This window comes from Ochotona princeps, chromosome 19 (genome assembly GCF_030435755.1).
Source record: "Ochotona princeps isolate mOchPri1 chromosome 19, mOchPri1.hap1, whole genome shotgun sequence".
NCBI classification, from domain to species: Eukaryota; Metazoa; Chordata; class Mammalia; order Lagomorpha; family Ochotonidae; genus Ochotona; species Ochotona princeps.
Window position 1 is genome coordinate 31,879,409 of NC_080850.1, and position 21,739 is coordinate 31,901,147.

The window sequence follows — 21,739 nt, forward strand, 5'->3', positions numbered from 1 at the left end:
TTTCTGTTTCAATTTCTTCCTTATAAAATGGAAGTAGGAATTCTTTCCTTTTTACTTTTCCAGAAGACTTGGTAAAACAATATAGGTAAAGCCAGTGTTTCACAAGGCAGAGCTCTAAGGGCCTTTCCTTTGCTTTCCTTTCTGCAATTCAATAGCAGCCACTATTCCTGGGGTCTGCCAGTGCTGTGAGTAGCTGCCTAAGGCCCAGTGGTCTCCTTCTCCTTTCTCTATTGGCTTCTTGCCATTCACATGACATTCTTCTGTTTTCTTCTCTGAAGAGAAGATGGAAGGTATAGAGGATGTTGTATTTTTAAGAGTCCAAGGCACTCCCCCAATTGTGTCTGAGTTGAGGGGCAAACATGCAAGGTGAAGGAGCAATAGGGCGTAGGTGGCTCCTCCCACCTGCTCCCCAGGCATCCACTCTGGCCACACTAGGCTGGGAAATACAGATTGTGGAGAGCATCCAGCCTCTATTTAAGTAGAGGTACAGCATAACAACAGGCATTTTTGTTAGAAAAATGGGTGTTTCAAGTACCTTATTGCTTTTGTTCTGAAACCCAAGGATACTTAAGGAGTTACTGGTGGAACACTGAAGTACATTCCCCTTTCTGGACTGTGTGATGATGTTTTAAGTCCCAAGAAGGCATAAAAGTGAAGATGCAGGATTGTCCTCAATTGGGAGCCCAGGATGATGGGAACTTTTACTCTGCAGGGTGCTGATGCTCCAGTGAACAGTTTGTGGATGGTAAGTGGTATCGGGAGGGCATCGACTTTAGGCCAGGAGTGCCTGAAGTGGATGCTCCAAGTTGGGCGGTGACTGAGGTTTTCTTTACTGCTGATGCTTTCTTGGTCCAACTTGCTGGTGTCTGAACTTGGCAGGATGAAGCTGGGTGCTGCTGCTCCTTTCCCTCTTTCTCCCCTCAGCTTGAGCAGGGCCAAATCTGTTTCTTCACATACTACTCTTTTAAAAAAATATATTTATTCATTTATTTTTTAAAAGAGTTACAGGGCCAGAAGACAGAAAAAAGAGATCTCCATCAGCTGGTTCATTCTCCCAGAAGGCTGGATTAGACAAGAGCCAGGAGCTTTATTCAGGTCTCCCATTTGGTTGACAGAGGCTCAAGCAGTTGGGCCATCTTTCATTGCTTTTCCTAAGCCATTATCAGGGACATAGATTGGAATTTGGGCAGCTGGATTTAAAGTGGAGCAGCTGGAACATGAACTGGTATCCATATGGTAGGCATATCGGCCATGGGCTTTATCTGCCATGCCACATGCCAACCCCACCTGTTACTTCTTAAGGACCAAAGACTGGAGACATGGTTATAGGACAGACCTTAAGTGGACAGAAGACACTGTGCCTGTGTCTGTGCACTGCAGTGTGCATCTATTCTCTGGGTGCCCCTGGGGATCCTGGAAACTGTTCCACAAGCTTTTCCCAGCCTGACTTTACCTAGGTGTCTTCTTAGTTCCAGTCCTCTCTCCCACTCTCTACCCCTCTTCTCAATTTTATTTTGTGGAGGATTATATGGATGCAATAAACAGGTCTGGTGTGCAGTCCATGTGGAGTCATTGGAAGAGATGAGAGATCTATTTGTGAATTGATCTCATCCTAAGTATTGGCAGAAAATGCTTCTATTGGTGTTAGTCTGTGCATGCTAGAGGTGGAGGCTGCCAGGAGCCCTGGGGACTGCCTTTCTCTCAGCCTCCACTCCCTTCCCACTCCTGGAGGGTAGGGAAGCTGCTGTTTATGCATCTGCTGCCCTGACCTCTTCTGCCTCAGTCCTTCTGGGCCTATTCATTCTGCACATTTGTCTTACTTGCCCTTCACATCTTCCTGCTTGTTTATCTCTTCCTGTTTCTTTTCCCTCATCACCAAGTTTTGGTGTTTGTCCCTGGCTGTGAGAAGATACCTGCCTCTGTGTGTGTGTACTCACAGTCACACAAACCCTCTCTTGCTGGGAAAGGGAGGCCTGTTGCTTGCAGAGTTACTCTTTGTCATGTTGTATTGTGCAGCCATCTAGACAATGCCGTTGAGTCCCCTGCTTCTATTCATTTCCTCCAGCAAACCAAGGCTTTAGAAGTAGGGGGGCTCACAGCATTAGAGGGAGTTCCAGTGATGTGCCTGCTTGAGGCAACCTCTGGCGAGGCCTCCCTGTCCTCTCCCTCCTGATGTGGCAACCTCTGTCTCTTGTTCAACCTCATGCAGCCTGGCCCTTCGCTCTCTCACACCCACACATGGTCAGGCACCTGTTCAGAATCTGGTGTGGTACTGTGAACTCCCTGCCTTTCCATGTGATTGGTGCCCTCCGGGAGCCAGGTTGCTGGGGAAGCTTCTGTGGCGCTCAGCTGTTCCATTTTGTTGACAGAAAGGGGGTGGTGAGGGGCTGGCAGAAAGCAAAGGCTTTTGCTGCTGGGTGAGTGTAGCAGCTATTTTTAGCACCCAAGCCTTTGCTTTCCCATTTGGCTGTGCTTTTTTAGCACAGTGTTGGCCAGCAGGGCTGTTTCTCTTTGTGGCTGCAGATGTCCTTAGGGAAAGTTTCTTTCTGTGCTTGAGAAGGTGTGTGCTGAGGCAAGGCAGCCTCTGAGAGTGAATTCAGGCAAGGCTTTGGGCCCCATTGCAGTCTTACCCCAAGACTGATTTATTGAGGTGGAACAGGGACGAGACAGGCAGGAGTTGGAGAGGGAAGGTAAACAGTACACTCTTCAGAGATGCCTCCCTGTAATTAATTCAGCATTAAAATTTGTACTGAGTAAACTGCGGAACGATACGTATTACAGCTGAGAACCTTTGGTGAGGTTGAGGGCTAAAAGCACATTCTGAATTTTTGTAAGAGTCTTGTTTCATTATCTCCTACCTTGGCTTATTTTACTTTCCCTTCTTCCCTAGATTATTTACCTGTTTGGATTGCTTTTCTGGTCGCCTCTCATTTACTGATCACAGTTTCCATTACTGTCAAGCTTTATTTAACAATGGGGACATGCTCTGAGAGATGTGTTGTTAGTTGCGTATACATCATAGCATGTGCAACCCACACCTGGATGGTAGAGGTCAGCTATGCAGTCTGGCTGCTCGATGCAGCCTGGAGACACTTGAAATGTATGTGGTTGCTGTCACCATAACACAGCTAACTGCTTTACAGTCAACTCCTTTGTTTTACTAAGTAGATGGAGTACACTCTAAGAATAAAAACATCAATAGAATGTGTATAATCCTTTTATGCAGTTGACAGTGTAGTGGGTTGGTTTACACAAGTGTTGTCACAGATGTAAAAAGTGTTGCCCTATGACACTGTGGTGTTTGTGAGGTCACTTGGCCATAGAATTGACCAATAATGCCTCACAGGATCATGGTTGTACATGTGTTCCATTATTCAGCAAATGACTGTATCCTCATGAGAAATTCTGTACCTGTTTTAGCTGTTGTTATCAATATTACTGTCCCCTCATTCTAAGACAACCTCTAGTTTACTTTGTTTCTGAAACAGATTTTGATATCTTACGTACTTATATGAGTGGAACCATAGAATATCCATCCTGTTGTATCTGGCTTCTTCTGGTGTGGTGTTTGTGATGTTCATTCATGCTGTGGCAATATGTGGTATCATGATTTGATTCCTTTCATGGTTCAGTGGTATTCCATTGTGTGTATGTTATACATTTTTTGATACATTCATCTCTGGAAAGCACTTGGGTTGTTTCCACCTTTTGGATATTGTAAATGATGCTGTATTGGATATGGATGTACAAATATTTGAGTCTTCTATTCATTTCTTTCTGGTGGATGTCCATGAGTATAATTGCTTAGACATACAGTATTTCTCTAATTAGCTTTTGAATGAATTATCCAACTGTATTCCATAGTGACTACACCATTTTATTTCTACTGGTAATGTGTAACCATCAAATACTTGTTATTTTACTTTTTAAAAAGTGTTGCTGACCTTGTAGGTGTGGAGTGGCTCATCTTTGTGGTTCTAATTTACATTTCCCTAATGGTTAATGGTGTTGAGATTCCTTCATGTTCCCATTGGCCATTGTTATATTTTCTTTGCAAAAGTGTGTATTCACATCCTTTAATTTGGGTTGCCAATTTTTGTTTGTTGTTAAGATCTAGGGATTCTTTATACTTAGCAGATATGTGAATTACAAATATTTTCTGCCTTTTTCTGTGTTGTCTTTTCACTTTGTTAATAAATCGTTTGAGATACAAAACTTTTTAACTCTGATGAAGTTCAATTCATTTTTTTGTTTTGTTTTGCTGCTTGTGCTTTTTTGCTACTCAAAATCCGTGTGCCTGAAAATTCCGCCTTATTTTCTGTTTTATGGTTAGTTCTTTGATTCACTTTGAGTAAATTTTATTTGTGGTGTAAGGGAAGGGTCAACTTTTTCACATATGAATATCCTGCTGCACAACACTGTTTATTGAAGACACCTTTTCCCATTGAAATGTCTTAGCATCTTTTTTAGAAATTACTTGACCATATAGGTGATTATTTTGGAGTTCTTCATTCTATTCCAATGGTTTATAATATAATACCATATTTCTAATTACCATAGCTCTGTAATAAGTTCTAAAATCAAGAAATATGAGACTTATAGCATTTTCTTTTTTAAAATTGTTTTGGATATTATACACCTCTTGAAATTTCATTTAAATTCCAGGGTGCATTTCTTTGTTTCTGCAAAAGAAACTCCCTGAGGATTTTGATAGAGCTTACACTGAATCTGAATATTCATTGAGTAGCATTGAATAGTACTATCATCTTAAGTATCTAATCAATGAACATGGGATGACCTTCCTATGTCTTTGGTTTGTTTAGGCATTCAGAAAGTGTTGTGAAAGGTTTGCAACTTGGGAATATTGAAATTTGCTGGCTTGGGGGTACTATGTCATCTGTCTTCAAATATGATATTCAATGTGGTTTAGGAATTGATGAGTACAAAGGTTTATGTACACTCAGATCAGTTGGTTAGTTTCCATCTCACGCTACTTCCACAATCTGATAAGTTGTTAATGAGGAAGTGGGGGACCAGGGGTGTTATATAGTTCATGCAAGAGTCCTGGTTGGTTATATGATCTAACCAGGATATATTTTCCCTTGCATAGCTGGACTTGTTATGGGAGATAGAGGCTTCAGATTTATCTAGAAGTGGTAGAAGATCCATGCAGGAAATTTCTGAAGTATGTTTACTGAGTGTTGTTGTAGGAATCATAGAGGAATCGGGTCAGTTTTTTATAACCTGCCAATTTCTGTCCCTGTACCCTCAGGTCTCTTAACTATGGCCTCCCAGAACCTGCCACCATCTAAGATGGCTCCTCTGGGCATGCTGTTTGGGTTGCTGATGGCCTCCTGTTTCACCTTCTGCCTCAGTCGTCAAAACCTGGTAAGTGTCTTACATCAGATAGGAGGGCTCTTTGATGAATTCTGAGAAGCCCTCCATTTTGTCAGGGTTGCTATAGGAGGAGGCAGGCTCGCACTTTCCTCTCTCTTAACCCATCTTCTCCCTCCTGTTCCATTGCCTCTTCTCCCTTTTCTCCCTCTTCTCCCTCCTCTTCTTTCTTTCAAGATTTATTTATTTGAAAAAATGAGACAGAAAGCGAAGGAGAGGAAGAGGGAGCAAATGAGAGAGAAAGATTTTCCATTTGCTGGTTCACTCCCCAAATGGAACATGGAAATCTGTCCTTATCTCCCATATTGGGTGGTGGGGACCCAGGGACTTGGTCTGTTTTCAAATCCCCTTTTGTAAAAAAATTAAGATATATTTATTTTTATTGGAAAGTCAGATTTATGGAGAGACAGACAGAAAGATCTCCCATCCTCTGGTTCACTCTCCAAGTGACCACAACAGCTGGAGTTGAGCTGATCCCAAGTAAGAACCAGGAACAACTTCTGGGTCTCCCACGTGGATACAGGGTCCCAAGGTGTTGGGCCATCCTCTACTGCTTTCTGAGGACACAAACAGGAAGCTGGATGGGAAGTGGAGTAGCTGGGATGTTAACTGGTGCCCACATGGGATCATGGTGTATGCAAGGCAAGGATTTAGCCACCAGCTTATCATGCAGGACACCTTCCAGGGCTTTTTACAAAATCATTAGGCTGGATTGTAAGCAGACTAGCTGGACTCAAACTGGTACCCAAATGGAATGCTGTCATTATAGGCAGTGGCTCAACTTGCTGTATCACTTGCAAGCCCCAATTTTTCTTTTTCTTTTTTTTTTTAGTGTCAATTTTATTTTTCATAATGATTACATGGTGGATCAGGGTGGAAAGGATTGACATTTAGGGAAAATTGGGTGTACTCTTTGCTATTTCTTCTTGTTGTTTCTGAGGAAGGGGAGAGACAAAAGGAGAAACCACTCATGAATTTTCACATGTCCCAGATACCCAGGGATGAGGAGCCAGCATCTCATATCAATCCAGAGTCTCAGTGTGTACGTATCCTGAGGGTTCTGTCAAGTGGCTTAGATGGTTCTGAAATGCTGCTGATTTCACCGATCTGAGGATGATGTCACTCTCCTTATGTCTATTGGCTCCATTCACCGAGAGTTTTTACTGTCATCATTTATTTGTTTGGGGTAGTTGGTCAGTTAGTTCTGTACTGCTACAGCACCAAATGAGCTGCCATATTCTCCCTTTACAATAGGACCTGTATCCACTGCTCCACCTTTTTCATTAAGTAGAACATGTTCTTGCAGGCAAGTACAAGGATCCAGGACAGGCATCCCAAGCATCTCTGGATCCCCCACGAACCCTCTACCCACCTAGTATGCGGGCCTCCGGACCCAGGCGAGGTGACCCCACCCCTTGGGTTCAGTAAACCAACATCCACTGGGCCCAGGCTGGCATGACTTGCCTCACCTCAGCATCCATAGACTTATTGCGCAGCCTGGCCTAGTCTAGTCTGCCCCTGTTCCAGGTCCTGCTATTGGGTGTTGCAGCCTATTCCAACCCAGTCCGATTGTTGTCTCAGTCTTAATGTGAACTGGCTGGTGTTGCAGCCCAGTCTGACTCCTCCTGCTCCCTGCCTGGTTCTTAGGTCTGCCAGTATGTGTTATATCCTGGCCCTGAATGGTCTGTCCCCAGACATGACCCACATGTATGCTGGAGGGTACTGTAACCTGGTGTTGTTTGGGCTGCCCCTTGGCTTACTTCTTGCACTCACCTGCAGGGACTGTGTCCTGATGAAGGAGTTTCCCAAGCTCCTCCATCAAGTCTCCTCCCACTGGCAGTTCTTGCGCACACCAATGAATCATTGGCCCAGGCTGACTTTGATCACCTCCTGCCCTGGCAGGAACAATGGCTTTGCTCAACAGCTGCACCTATTCTGGTTCTTGTTGGTTGTTGCAGCCCAGCGATACCTGGTCTGTACCCAGACACAGTTTTCACATAGTTCAGTGGGAGTCGACACTTAGGCTGGCCTGTTCTACACCCATCCTGACTCTCACGAGTACCAGCGTATCTCCTGGCCAAGCTTTGCAACTTGTTCCTGTGAATGCGCTAAGGTAGACTTGGTCAAGCAATAGACCTTGGAAAGATTTTCTCAACCCTGAAACAATGAAACTAACAACTTCTCAGAACTATCAAAATCACTCCAGTAACATCCTTGGAACCCTTTTCCATATTGGGGTCTGTAAGACATCATCAAATGACTGTCCTCATCCCTAGTTGCTAATGTAGTTTGACAGCAAGGAGCGCCCCCTCTTCCCCTGCAGACACAGGAAAAAAAAAAAGAAAAAAACAACCTGAAATATAGGTCCCACCCATCTTCCTCCATACCTGACCCTCCCCATCCTAATTAGAGGCCCACATGGACATGTGTCCCTCTCAACTATGTAAACAATATTAAAAATATAGCAAAAGGTATTTCATAGTGGGATACTTGCTCCAAGAAGATCAAATGTATATAAACTGTCCTAATTCTCAGACTATACAGTTGGTATAGGAAAGGCAAATATACAGAGTTTACTGTTACTGAGAAAAGGCTTTATAAATGTGTGTAGGTGTTTATCAAATTTCATATATATTGAATATATGTGAATATATATGTGGCAGTATTAGCTTTCCAAATGAATGGGAAGATATGGAATCCAGATGAATCAAAAAACAGTGTTGAAAAAAAATTATTAAATATCATTGTCAAAGTCACACAGCCAGATTTCCCCCAGGAACTGGGTGCTGGGTGGTGAGCATCAATTCCAAGTAAGACTGCTACTTCCTCTACTCCTCCTCTTTGTGTTCTCAGTCTGTCTTTGTTCTCCTTCCCTCTGTCATTTTATTCCTGTTCTTTCCATACCTCTCTTCATTAACCTAGACCTCATTTATTGCTTGGGGCTTCCGTCATTGACACAGGCTGGAGGAGAATGTCCAAGAAGGCCCAGAGCCTGACCTGGCTGTAGCACGAGGCTTCTGGCCCTGTTTCCCCAGCCTGTGCCAGCAGCAGCCTGCCCTTGACCAGCTCCCAGTGCCCTCCTTGTCCTCCCCCTCAAGAAGCTCTGTCAGCTCTGACAGTTTCATTCTCCCCTGATGACCATGTTCTTCAACCCCCAGGGTTTCCACTAAATGTTGTGTAAAGCACTGGAGGCTTTGGAGCCAGAAGCTCTTGAAGTGCAAATGACAATTGTGATAAATTTAATAACAATCTAGCTCAGCAGAGGTTCACCTCTGGCTCATGGCAAGCTTCCTCTTCTCTCTGAAGTCATTTGTTTTTTCTCTGCCTTTTCCCCCACTTTGTGGAGCAGGAGAGAATGTACAGTTAGGAGTCACGAATCCTTTTGAGCCTTTAATGTTCTCTAAGATCTGTTGATGCTGACTTTTGGCTGTTTCTTCAAGGACAATGTGAAGGGGATCCCAGGGGTCCCTGAAGGTGTGACTGGCTGCAGCATGAGGTTGGGGATGTCTCTGGCATGCTTTGGCAGTAGAATGGGCCAGAAAAGCACCCAAGAGTCTTGAGGAATCAGGATTGTGTCCCCTTCCAAACTAGCGGTGCATGAGAATCCCTGGGCTCCCCATGGTGAGCTTTATCAGATGCACAGTTCACAAAAGCATGCTGATGAATTTGCTTAAGAACTGTGTATTAGTAAGTCCCTTTTGGATAATAGTCCAACTAGATAGATGAGCTTTCAGAGCCATAATTATGCTGGCCCATTTATATTAGCTCTATTGAGCCTAGTCTCAGAAAAATGTTAATACTGACTTTCATCAACAGAAGCTGCTTTTATCCTTATGTCTGTTCTTAAGCTGCAGCCATTTGTCATAATCTTTCATCATGTGGTAAGCACAAGTAGGAGCTGAAGCATCTTTTCTCTCATATCACAAAACTTATTGCCCTGATGGTACGTAAAATCCAAATTATACAGTTAACAATGTTCCCAACAGTGAAAATTATTAGAGGTGGGAGTGGTTATATTTCAGAGCCTGGATGATAGGCAGGTGCTCCTGAGGACCTGGAAATGCCCCATGCAATGCTTGTGTCACAGAGTGTCTGCCCAGGAAAGATTGGCTATGTGTGTTGGAGAATGATCTTGAGCCAGCTTCATCCTGTCTGTGGCACTTCCCTGGGATGCCACATGGTGAAGTAGAGAAGCTGATGGATGTGTGTTACTGGCCTTCACAGAATTGCTGAGTGGTAGGCAATGGTACAGCAGTGAAGATGCCATTTGGGATTGCCCAAATCCCGTATCAGAGTGCCTGGGTCAAGTCCTGGTTATGGCATTGTTGACCTAGCTCCCTGCTAATGTGCACCCTGGGGTGCGTTTGGGGGTGGAGTGGTGGGGGGACAGCAGGTGATGGTTCAAGTACTTGAGGCTCTCGAAGTTTTAGTGTGCAATACGTGTCTGTGTGTGTATGTATATGTACTGTGTATATGTGTGTGGTATGTATATATATATATATATATACACATATATGTGTGTGTATACACACACACACATATACACACACACTGTGGTCAGTAAATATCAGTTGTTTATAGTGTTGCTGCTTTGTTTAACTTAGATTGTGCCGGAATGGTTCCTGTTCCCAAATGTTCCCTGGCATTCTGTATCATTATTTGTCAGCTTGCCAGTACAGGTGCATTAATTCTATTGTGTCTTAAAGGCTTTTTTTTTTTTTAAGATTATGTTTACATAGTTGATTAGGGTGGGAAGGATCTAGGGTTAGGAAGAAGTGGGTGTGATCATTGCTTCCAAACATTGTATTTCTTCTTCCCATTTCTGGAGGGAGGGAGGAGGTAAGGGGATAGGCCATATCCAGCCTCTCAACCATCCCTGTATGTGAGGAGGATTAGGGAAGGGCCACCCGACTTCAACCCAGGGTCACAATGTGGTACATGCTCTAAGAGTTCTGCCTAGGTGGATGCAATAGTAATGAAATGGATGAGGAATCCCTTCCAATGTCCATTGGCTGCCTAGATATTTGCTGTCATCATTTGGCTGGCTGAGGTAATTGTCCATATGTTCTGTTCTCCATTCTCTGCTATGGTACCAGATGTCCTCTGCAGGCCCCAATGGACTACCATGTCCTGTACGTGCACCATGGCCTGTCATCCAGCACTCCATCTTTACACTAAGGAGGACCAGTTATCCTAGGTGAGCTCATGGACCTGGGCCAGGCAACCCAGGCCCCACAGGACCCCTTACCCCTGGGGCTCACGGACCCAGCAGCCACCATACAAGTGAGCCAAATGACCTGTGGAGGAGACCCAGAACCTTCTGTATCCCCACCCTGGGACTCATGGATTCAGCACCTACTGCACAGGCAGGGCTGATGACCTGGGATTGGTGACCTGGGCCAGGAGACCCAGGCCGTTCTGGACCCCCAACTCCTGGGGCTCATGAAACTGGTCCCCATCACACATGTAAGCCCAAGGTCCCAGACCATGTAACCTGGGACACCATGTAACCTGGGACCCACTGGTCTCCTCACCCCCAGGACTCATGGACCCAACACCCACCATGCAAATGGGCCCAGTGACCTGGGCCAGGAAACCCAGGCCCTGATGGACCCCTCCACCACAGGGGCTCACAGATCCCATACCCAGCATGCAAGTAGACCTGGACCAGGTGACTCAAGCTCCACCAGACCCACACTCCTGGGGCTCATGGATCCAGCACCCACCTTGCAGGTGGGCCAAAAGGACCCTCTGTCCCTGGGGCTCACGAACCTGTACCCACTGTCTCCAGACTGACAGGGCTCATCTCACCTCGGCATCTACACCTTCTGGCCCCAGTGTGAACTGGCTGGTGATGTGGCCCAACTCACCCCTTCCTGCACCCCATCTGGTTCTCAGATCTGCCAGTGGATGTTATGAACTGGCCCAGCCTGGCCCAACCCCAGACCTGACTCACAAGTATGCCGGTGCATACTGTAACCTGGCCTCGTTTGGGTTGCTTTTTGTTTTGGTTCTTGCGCTTACTTGCAGGGGCTGCAATCTGACAAAGGAGTTCACCAAGCTCCTCTATCCTATCTCCTCCCAGTGGCAGAACTTGCACACACCAGTGGTCCCTGGCCCAGGTTGACTTTGTCTACCTGTTGTCCTGGCAGAGACTGTGTCCTTGCCCAATCAGCCTCTACCCTTTCTGGTACTTACTGTTGGGTGTTGAAGCCCATCCACACCTGGTTCATGCCCAGACACAGCTCTCACATGATTTAGTGAGAGCTGAGACCTAGCCCAGCCTGTTCTATACCCAGCCTGACTCTCATGAGTACCAGTAGGTGCTGGAGTCTAGCCCAGCCTGGCACTCGTTAGACACAGTCCATATCCTTGCCAAGGGAGATTGCAGCCATGTTCAGCCCAGCACAATGCCCTGAATCTGGCTCTTGCATTCACCGGTAAGAATTTCAGCCCAGCCAGGATGATTCCTTAGCTCCCCAACCAGGCCTGATTCCAGCCAGAGATCTTGTGCATGTCAACGGAGGTAGCAGTTCCACAAGGGTGAACCCACATACTTCCCCACAGATTCTACCTCCCAACCTGATTCACTCACGTATTTGTCAGCTTCATGCTCCAGCCTCATAATACCCATTACCTTTTCTGACACTCTGGTGGGTTCCATATTGTCGCTTTCAAGTAGAGTAGCCTTGTCCATGGGAGTCCCAGAGAAGTCATTTCTCACCAGAGCATGAACCCTCAGGTCCCTGTTCATCTGCACTTGTGCCATTCCCCAAGACTCCCTGTAATCCCACACTCCCAAGTTCTCAGAGTGCAATTCCAGGCAGCCCGATGACTTCACCCAGCAGCATTGGCATCCTGGCTGCCTGATCTGCGTTCCCCCAGCTAAAACTATGCAGCTGGGAGAGTGAGCACCTGTGCCTCCAGCCCAGTTTATTTGGGATCTGCCCACAGTATGGTGATGGTGGATGGAGCCATGATCCTGAGCATGCCCAGACCTGCTCAAGATCCACCCTTAGCATGGTAGCCATGGATGGAGAAAATTAGAGCCTCAAGCCCATACTAGCTCAGTGTCTGTGCACTGCATGACAGTAGTGGATGGAGCTAGAATCCCAAGCCTCAAGCCTGGCCCGGTTCAAGTTCCCCCAGCTGCAGTCATGCAGCTGGGAGAGTAAGCACCATGCCTCCAGCTCAGATCTAATTGGGATCTGCCTCAAGTCTTTGACTTTGGTTTTTAATGGTTTTATTCAGAAGTGTGATGTAGTAAGCTGTTGTCAGCTAACACCTTAGCTGGCATTTTTTACTCGTCAGTTGAGAGGAAATTGATATTTGGAGTTGTGGTAGGAGAAGGAAGTGCTGGGGACCAACCGAGAGAGCACCAAAGCATGGGGTTTGCCTCAGAGCTGACCAGGATCTGGTTTGCCTAACACTTTTTGGTCTTTCTCTCTAGTTCAAGAACTACCTGGGAGAGAGGCTAGTTTTACTTATCCTTTGTCTGAGACTGTGGCATCTCACCTGGCTGATGGCAGTCTTTACTTGGTAGATGTGCTAAGGAAGTTTCAGGACCCTCAGCCTTATTCTGTCAGCCGTAGGTACAACTGTTAGGATACCTGACCATGAAGACACATACAGTTGAGTTAAACTTTGTTCATGAATGTTGGAACCAGGCAGGGCTGGATTCAAATCTGCTTTGCCTTTGTGAGCAGTGTGATTTTGAGCAGACCATGCATGAAAATGGGAATAATAGGATCTGCTTCACAGGTGAGACTCAGCGGAATTGAGGCATGTAAGCCACCTAGTGCCTAATGACGGCTTAATAAATTATAGCTACTGTGATCATTGTAGCCATGTCCTTATAGTGTCACTTTTCTTCAAAGTCTGTTCTGGAACCTTCCTCATCTTTTGAGTGCATTGTCCATCTTGGGGAGTATTTCTATCATTGAGTCTGAATCAATGCATCTGAGTCATTGGTCTTTGAGGATAGACAGATGTTATCTGGGCATAGCATCTGAAGTCACCTAGAACTAGTGGAGAAGGGGAGCTTTTCAAACGGGGGAGCACCAGCTTTGTATGCCCCATACCTAAAAACTGAGTTGTAATAACAGCTTGGTTTGTGTACTAAAATTGAATTCAATAATGATGCCAAGAGAAGACATGACAAGCATGGAATTGTTATTCAAGCATTTGGCCACCCTGCAGCTTGAAGCTTGAAGCTTGAAGCTTGTGGCTGAGTGGTCTTATTCTCGTCTTTCTTAAACCTGCTCTGTAAATTTTGGTAATGAAATCTACAAAAAAAAAAAAAAAAAAAAAAAGCTCTCCTAGCCCCTGCCTGAAGGATGAACAGTAGGCCTGCCTCCCATCTTCCCGTCATCACTGTCTGTACCCTCTTTCTGTCATTGTTTCTGTCATTGTTTGCTTATAGCCACACCTGTGTGGCTAATATATCCATTAAAACATGAGTTGCTGTTTGAAGCTTAGATGTGTTTAGTTTGACCCACTTACTGTTTTAAAAATAAGAGCATTTTATGTAAAAAAGAAAATGCATTTCCTTTTCTCTTGAAGTTGAATGCCTGTGTGTGTGGCAGCAGAGGATCTGCTGAGTGGCAGCTGGCAGGAGGGTTCCAGTCCCCACAGTTCTAACACCCCCTGTGTTTATCTAGCTCACCTCACTTCTTAAATCCATTCCACATCTTCACACCTACCCTGCCCCTGGGGCCTTTGCACAACACATTTTAGGTTAATTTGATCAGGGCTCTCCTAATCCTACAATTCAGTGCTTCTACCAGGGGCTGGTCAGCAAGGCTGAACTATAGGTACTTATTAGACATGGTGATCTATATTTTTGGATATGGGGCTTCATGCCTGGCCTTAGCAGACTCCCCAAAGGCAGTACTTTGGGTTTGCCCTAGCCTTAAGGCATTCAAAAAACACCCAGCCTTGAGAGGGGTTGTTCACTCACTTATTCAGCCCTGGGCTGAGTGTGGGGATACAATGATGAAAGGGATTGACATGATGCCTGGCCCCAGGAATCAGAGCTTTGGGGAGTCCTTGACGTCCATATCATCAGAGTAAGCGGTGATTCCTGCCTGTCTTTTTTCTGTAGCCTCCCAAGCATGCCTTCTTGTCTGCTCCAATTCTTTGAGCTCAAGTCTGCGCAGGCTTCAAGTTGAAGCAATAGGAGGAGTTGTTTGTTTGTTTGTTTTTTTTAAATTCAACCATTTCTTTGGGAGACCATTTCTGGTCTGAAGGTTGAGCTGGCAGAATATCATCCTGATCAATTAGAAGCCCCAACATAACATTAACAACAATTTACAACATTATGGAATTAATTGACATGATATTGCGTAACCAATATGTTAAAAAATGCAAGTTCTCAACCACATCCTGTGACTACTTCATTGACATTTTGATTCTAATTTATATACAACCAGCTTCTATACACCTTAAAATGGCTATAGGGTACTATTCAGCTGTCTTGTGTCTATCCTCATTTTAGTATTTAGCAGTCTATAGTGTTGAAGCATAATTCTACTGAACTTGGCAGATTGTAGGATAGTCTAAACTGGCTTATAACTCTAGCAAGGCATATGTCAACAGTTGAGGTGTAGAACTGTTTTAGGAGGGTGTGCAGAGAAATCTTCAATACCCTAGTGAGAAGTAACTAATCTCTATCCTACCTAGTAAAGTATAAGTGAATCCACGCTGACCGTTTCCTGTCTGGTTCTAAGTTTTCCTTGTTGATCTCTGTCTATTCTAATTTTGTTTGTTTGTCTGTCTGTTTTTTGGGGGGCTCTGGAGCGACCCTAATGGTCATTGCAAGAGACGATGAGGAGCCAAAGTTGGAACTAAGTAAGGACCAGAAAAAGCTCCTCTCCCTAGTCCCGAAGGGAGTTTACTGTTCTTCTGTTTCTGCGGACTGCTCAGGGATCGTAACTGTTGTTCTGATGACCTTGGATCCTGCAAGGAAGCATTTGGGCTTCTTCCATCCCATGTGGTAAATCCAAACTGGGGTGGATGCCCTCAGAGTTCTCGGCCTCTGAAGGCACTGATAGGAGGAGTTTTGAGGGACTAGGTTGCACCCCAGTCTGACCTGCCTGAATGATGCTGTAATGTATGGGCACTGTTGGATGACAGCACAGATTCATTCGACTTGGAGCCTGTGACTGTCTTTGTCAGTAGTAATCATGACATCCTACCAGGCTAGTAGTTTACAAAATAGTCCTTCATATAGTATATGAGCTGAATATTGTTTTTATTACTACTTTACATATGTATAAACTGAGGCTTCAAATGCAGAGCAATTTTGTCAGAGTCAGAAAAATTGGGATTCAAATATTTTGTCTCCTGATATAGAACCCGAGTTTTTAACTCCTGTACAGAAATGAATGCTTTTTATAGCCCCTTAACCTGGAACATGCTTTGTAGGCCTCTTTTTGACAAAGATGTTTTTCTTGCTGATCTTTAAAAGGTCTACAATTCTTGCATCTGCATTTATTATTATTTTTTTAAGATTTATTTATTTGAACAGCAAAGTTAGGAGAGAGATGTTCTGCTGGTTCACTTCCAAAATGGCTACAATGTTCAGAGCTGGGCCAAGCAAAGAACCAGAAATTCCATCTGGATCTCCCACAGGGGTCAGGGGCCCAAGGCACTTAGGACATCTCCCACTGCTTTTCTAGGCATGTTATCAGGGAACTGGATCAAAAGTGCAGCAGCAAGGACCCAAGTCAGTGCTCATACAAGGTGCTGGCATCATAGATAGCAGCTTAACCCACTGCCCCATGATGTTGATTCCTATTTCATGCTTTTATCTCTTGTTAGTGAAAATTCTTGGAAGAGCTTGACATTGTCATTTGCTGAGTGAATAGTGGATTGAAGATTAATCTCTGTCTTTTCCTCTATCACTCTGTCTTTCAAATACATTTTTTTTAAGTAAAGAGATCTTACTGTACCCTTTTGCCAACCCTCTGCCAAGTCAGTTTGCTTAACTCCCTCAAGTTAGTATGAAATCCTTAGGCTTCTATAGAAGTGCCACATGCACGTGTCAACAGACTGTGTTCACTTGTTTCTCTCTGTGGTTGTGAGGCTGACTTTGTGAAAAGAATTGCAGGTATCCAAATGTGCCTGGAGAGGGGCAAGGAGACAAAGAAAGTGCCCATCTTACCATTTTTCTTTTGCTTCCTAGAACTCATGGTGGCAGTTCATAGTCTGTGTTTTGTTTTCCCAGAAGTCATTTGCGCTGACCAACCCAGAGAAGAGTAGTACCCAAGATACGGAAAGAAAAGAAACCAAGGTAGAAGAAGAGCTGGACACTGAGGTCTTGGAGGTGTTCCACCCAACCAACGAATGGCAGGCCCTTCGACCAGGTACCTGGCTCTGCCCTGTCCCCATGCGATGCCCTTGAATTCAGGCTGCATATGCCATTTGTCTCCATAGAGCTGCTTGGCAGGGGCAGTTTCCCTCTGGCCTGCAGGAGAGAAGTGGTGTGGCAGGTTGGTGGCTGCTGCAGCAGGGCTCAGAGGCCTTCATTTTTTCCACAGAACTGAGATTGCAGCATCTTAGTGCCCTGGAAGGGAAGGCAGTTGGTGGGTGGCTGTGCTTTCTGAACAAGTGATTGAAAACTGTCTCTCCTTGCACTTCTGAAGCACAGGAGAGGCAGTGACATGTGCCTTGCTCTGCAGATGCTATTTTTGGCTCTGCTACTAGACTCGGTGCTGCTGAAAGATTGTTCATGGGAGAGTCCTGAGTGTTGGTGGGGGGCAGGAGTGTTCTCTTGTTTAAGGAACCTGGGGCAGGAATTGGGCTGGTCCTGGCCTGGTTTTTAAGTGGGGCATTCTCAGAAGGAGTAGCTTTCTAACCCTTCTGTGAACCTTAAAATAATAATGCAAGTGGTGCAATAGTAGAGGGTTTGCAATATTCTAGTACCATGTGGGGTGCCTCACATATGTAATCTTGTTCAGTCTTCACAACAATAGATTATTATTATCTTTATTTTCAGATGAACATATTGAAGCTTAGAGAGGTTAAGTAATTTTGTTCAGTGTCATCCAACTGACTTATCCTCTGTCACTGACCCTGGAGCATGAACCAACTCACCTCCCACTTGTCCTTCCTAGTCCCAGCTGTACTTGGCTGGAGCCCACTACTGTGCTGATGCTTGGGACTGTTCTCAGGAGGAGGCTGTTTGCATTCTACACTGCGTCAAGGTGGATGGCAAACCCTGGCAGCTGCCAAGGCTGGTTTCATCAGCTCCTTGCTGGCATTCATCACCACGTCCTCACTGCCCCCATTGCTGCTGTGCTGGCAGGGACAGCATTTGCTGTGCCAGCCAGCTCTCTGGTAGCAATATCACTCCTGCTGGGCTTGCATACGGGTAGTTGCTGCCATGGCAGAGTGATGAAGCACCGAGGCAGCCAAGTGGGAGCTAGTGGTGTGGGAGCAGAGGAAGATTTTAGGAATAGAAGCTCTGGTTTAGCAGATCCAACCTCTGGCTGTCTTCCCCCTGCTTCCCTGGAGGCTGAGCCTCCCTGGCTCCTGGAGACTGAAACTACAGGGACTCTTGGGTGGGAAATGGAAGACGGGAGCTTTCCCCACTGATTTCATGAAATTGTTGGTGTCATTTTTAACTAGGCAACTGCCAGGTGCAAGTGGCTATTGTTCTGTGGACTCCACTTCTTATCTTATCTGTCCTGTGGTTGAGTAAATCGTGCCCTTCCAGGCTTTGGGCCACAATGCAGTCAGACCAAGGCTGATGGTTCTGACCCTGGGCCCTTGAGGCAATTGCACTGCTGTTTATGGTCAAAATGGGCCCTATGTGCATTGTGGGAGGGATAGCCGAGTTTGTATAATGAGAGCAGGCTGTGGGCTCCCAGAAAGGTGAAATAGAGCATGGATTTTTACATTTCACCAGATGCCCTGTTGACCTTACCCTCTGCCTTGTAGTTTCTTGAGAGTCCCTTGTGAAGTCTCCTGCACAGAATTCCCTAACAGTTGAGCATAGACGGAGTCCTGCAGCTGAGAAGGCAGAGCAACCTTGGTTCCAGTCATGTTGGCTGTACCCCAAGAGGGTTTCTCTTAAGTCTCATCCCCAAATCAGGACGGGAATAGGAGATCAAGTGGGGTCCTATTTTGGCCTCTGTCACAGACATGGGGTGATTTCAGATCTGGCACAATAGAAATAGCCCTATGGAAGCAGATGAGACATTGTCAGGACCCAGTGCAGGACTGAGGTTTTACATATGTTAGGAGGCTGGTTTCTTGGGGGCCTACGTGGGTAGCTGGCATTTGCGTTCCACCAGACTATGTTTAATTCACATTTTAATGCTGCATGGGGCTTCTTGAACAGCTATCTAGCAGCTAAAAGAAAAGTAGCCCGTCTAGGGATCTTCTCTGAAGGGTAGGTAATGGGGAGGGAGAATAATTAGGTGCTCAGAGGATAGACTTTGGACTCAGCCAGCACTGGGTTCAAATCCCGACTTTACTATTGAGGGAGTGGGAAGACAATTTTCCTGGTGTGGAGGATGAGGGGACAGTTGCACAGCCCATTGCCCAGTTCCTAATCAAGGATATCAACCTGGTACAAAGTTGGTCTGACTTTCAATGATAACTTCTCCATTAACATCACTCTTTCGAATTAGTTAGGGAGTTGAATCCCAGTGAGTGGGCCAGGAGCATGTTGCCTTCATGTTGCTTCTGACATATTTTCTCTGCCCCTCTCAATATGGATGCTGGTGAGGAAATAGAGTTTAGGGGGCCCGGCGGCGTGGCCTAGTGGCTAAAGTCCTCGGCTTGAAAGCCCCGGGATCCCATATGGGCGCCGGTTCTAATCCCGGCAGCTCCACTTCCCATCCAGCTCCCTGCCTGTGGCCTGGGAAGGCAGTCGAGGACGGCCCAATGCATTGGGACCCTGCACCCGCATGGGAGACATGGAAGAGGTTCCAGGTTCCCGGCTTCGGATCGGCGTAGCATCGGCCCGTTGCAGCTCACTTGGGGAGTGAATCATCGGACGGAAGATCTTCCTCTCTGTCTTTCCTTCTCTGTGTATATCTGGCTGTAATAAAATGAATAAATCTTTTAAAAAAAAAAGAAATAGGGTTTAGGGTGGGCAGTGGGTTGCCAGAAGAGTGTTTCCAGCTTGAGATCTAGGGACATGGCACAGGAATATGGGTGAATAGCTTTTGGGAACTTACAGAAAGCAGGTTTAAATTTACTGTACTTGTGGTGGTTCAGTACCTTCTGTCCTGTCAGGTCTTCTTGCGCCTTCAAGTAGGGGATCCTAGGGCACATGAGCTGTTTTGGTTCTGGATTAGGCTCATTTAAAGGTAGCTTTCTGGACTGCCTGTTACCACGCGGAACACCAAGGGGCCCAATCAGGGACTTGAGTGATCTTCCTGCTAGGCCAGATGGGAGTGGGCCCTTACTGCTCAGGTTTGTGAGCAGCTCCAGATCACTCTCCTGAAGCCTGCCTGCCTGCCTCTGTCATTACTGTCAGCGTTCTTACTAGGAGTTGCTTGTTCCTGGAAGTGATTTTCCTGTCTCCCTTTCTTCTGGTTTATTTTGGGATCTGCCTCACCTTACGGAGACACAGCAAGCTTCTGAGAGTAGATTCAGCATCAGCTGTTCACAAGCAAGCTGAGGAAAACTATTGGCTGAAAGGTCTCATGGGTTCTGGGCAAAGAACTCGGGGATTTGTCTTGGGGCTGAAGACCCCTAAACACCAGGACTTAGTGCCTTTGCATTTGTTACAGAATGTCCATCACAGCCAGATTCACTTGGGTATTTCCTAAGCTCTGACTTTGTGCCAGGCACTGTACTTGTAGCCAGAGGAGGAGATAATGCATTTACTGAGCATCAGTGCTGCCAAGCATGCTCGGAGGGTAGATGCTATCATCACTCTGATTTTTACATTCAAAGCTGAATGATAGTCATATCTCAAATCTAGCTTTGACTGGTTCCAAGTCCCAGTTTGTAACAACTGTGCTATACTATTCTCCCACCCTTGAGTAGCTTGTAGTCTCATCGAGGCTGCAGACAAAGCAAAGAAACCCACCCATGTGGGTTTTAGTGTGCTGATGGAGCTGATGTGGTCTCATTGAAGGCATCAGGGATGATGTGGCAAGGCTTTAACATTTTCAATTAGGGCAGTTCGTTCCCTTTTTAAACTGTGGTTTAAGTCATTTTGCTTAGAATGTCTGAACTTTATTATTTTCCTTATGTGAAAACAGAGATAAAAATGAGTACTTTATAGAGCTGGTATGAGAAGGAAATAAGATTAATACATAACACATGTTTTGCTCAGGGTATGGCACATGGAACATAATCTGTAAGTAGCTATAGTATCATTTTGAAAAATATACCTTTGCTACCTCCCTGTCTTATAAGACCTGATGGAGGGAGTGGAGGTAGGGCAAAAATCCCCCTTAAACTACTCAGTCCCATGCTGGCCCCATGCAGGCTTAGGGAAGCATAGCCAGGCTGCAACATAGGGCTTATTGACCTGATCTGACTTCAGGCGCCTGTGAGAGTCTGAAATGTTGGCGTTAGCACAAAGAGCCCACTCGATGGGAGCACACAGGAAGCCTGTGCAGGAACACGTTCATGTGAGGGAGAGGAAAAAAAATCCAAATCATCAACAACTGATGAGAGCAATCCAAGAATTATAGAGCACTAGCCATCTGGTCAGATCATTTCGGATCTGCACGAGCAATAAGAGGGAATTGAATTTTAAAAACCTCATTTATAGTAGACCAACTACTCTGGTTTCAAGTATTTAAGAGAGGAGTCTGATTTCCTGCTGGTCCTGGACATCTGTCTGAAGGAGCACCTGACTCTGGCTAGGTGACCCTGAGGACGATCTTGGCAGGGCCTTTGACCCTCTACGGCTTTAGGTGTACTGTGTGGTTCTCCAGTCTTCTGACACCAAGTGAATGACCGATTTGATTCCGTTGTGATACTTCATACTGGGGATTCATATCAGATCCCAAAAGTTAAAAGACAGAGTCATATAAGACTGCCCCTTCAGATGCCAGTTCTGTCTTGGGCCACCTCTACTTCTGACTGGGCAGTTACAAATCAAGGACTCCCATAGTCTTGTGTTTAGATTTGCTTATATCCCTCAAGGAACTCAGGAAAGGACATTTACCAATTACAATAAAGGATGCAACTTGGCGATAGCCAAAGGGAAGTACATGGGCTGATCTGTTGGGGTAATTGTGGGACCTGGTATGCACAGCTTTCATTTGCTTCATGCTGTCAGCACTTCCATGTTGACCAACCCTCAAACTCAAGAGCAGTTCAGAAATCTCTGGGGAGGACCCCAGTGTTTATGAGGTTTCTTTATCTGGGC

General features: G+C 45.6%; 1 protein-coding gene across 1 annotated transcript in view; it reads left to right on the forward strand.

Annotated features, from left to right (window-relative positions):
• The window catches only part of SIL1 (SIL1 nucleotide exchange factor), a 234,699-nt gene that overhangs the window by 60,445 nt on the left and 152,515 nt on the right, over positions 1-21,739 (forward strand). Inside the window, exons 2-3 of the mRNA XM_058677311.1 lie at positions 5,273-5,388; positions 16,622-16,760. Coding sequence (XP_058533294.1) covers positions 5,284-5,388; positions 16,622-16,760 — 244 coding nt within the window. The 5' untranslated portion in view covers positions 5,273-5,283. The remainder of the gene's footprint in view (positions 1-5,272; positions 5,389-16,621; positions 16,761-21,739) is intronic.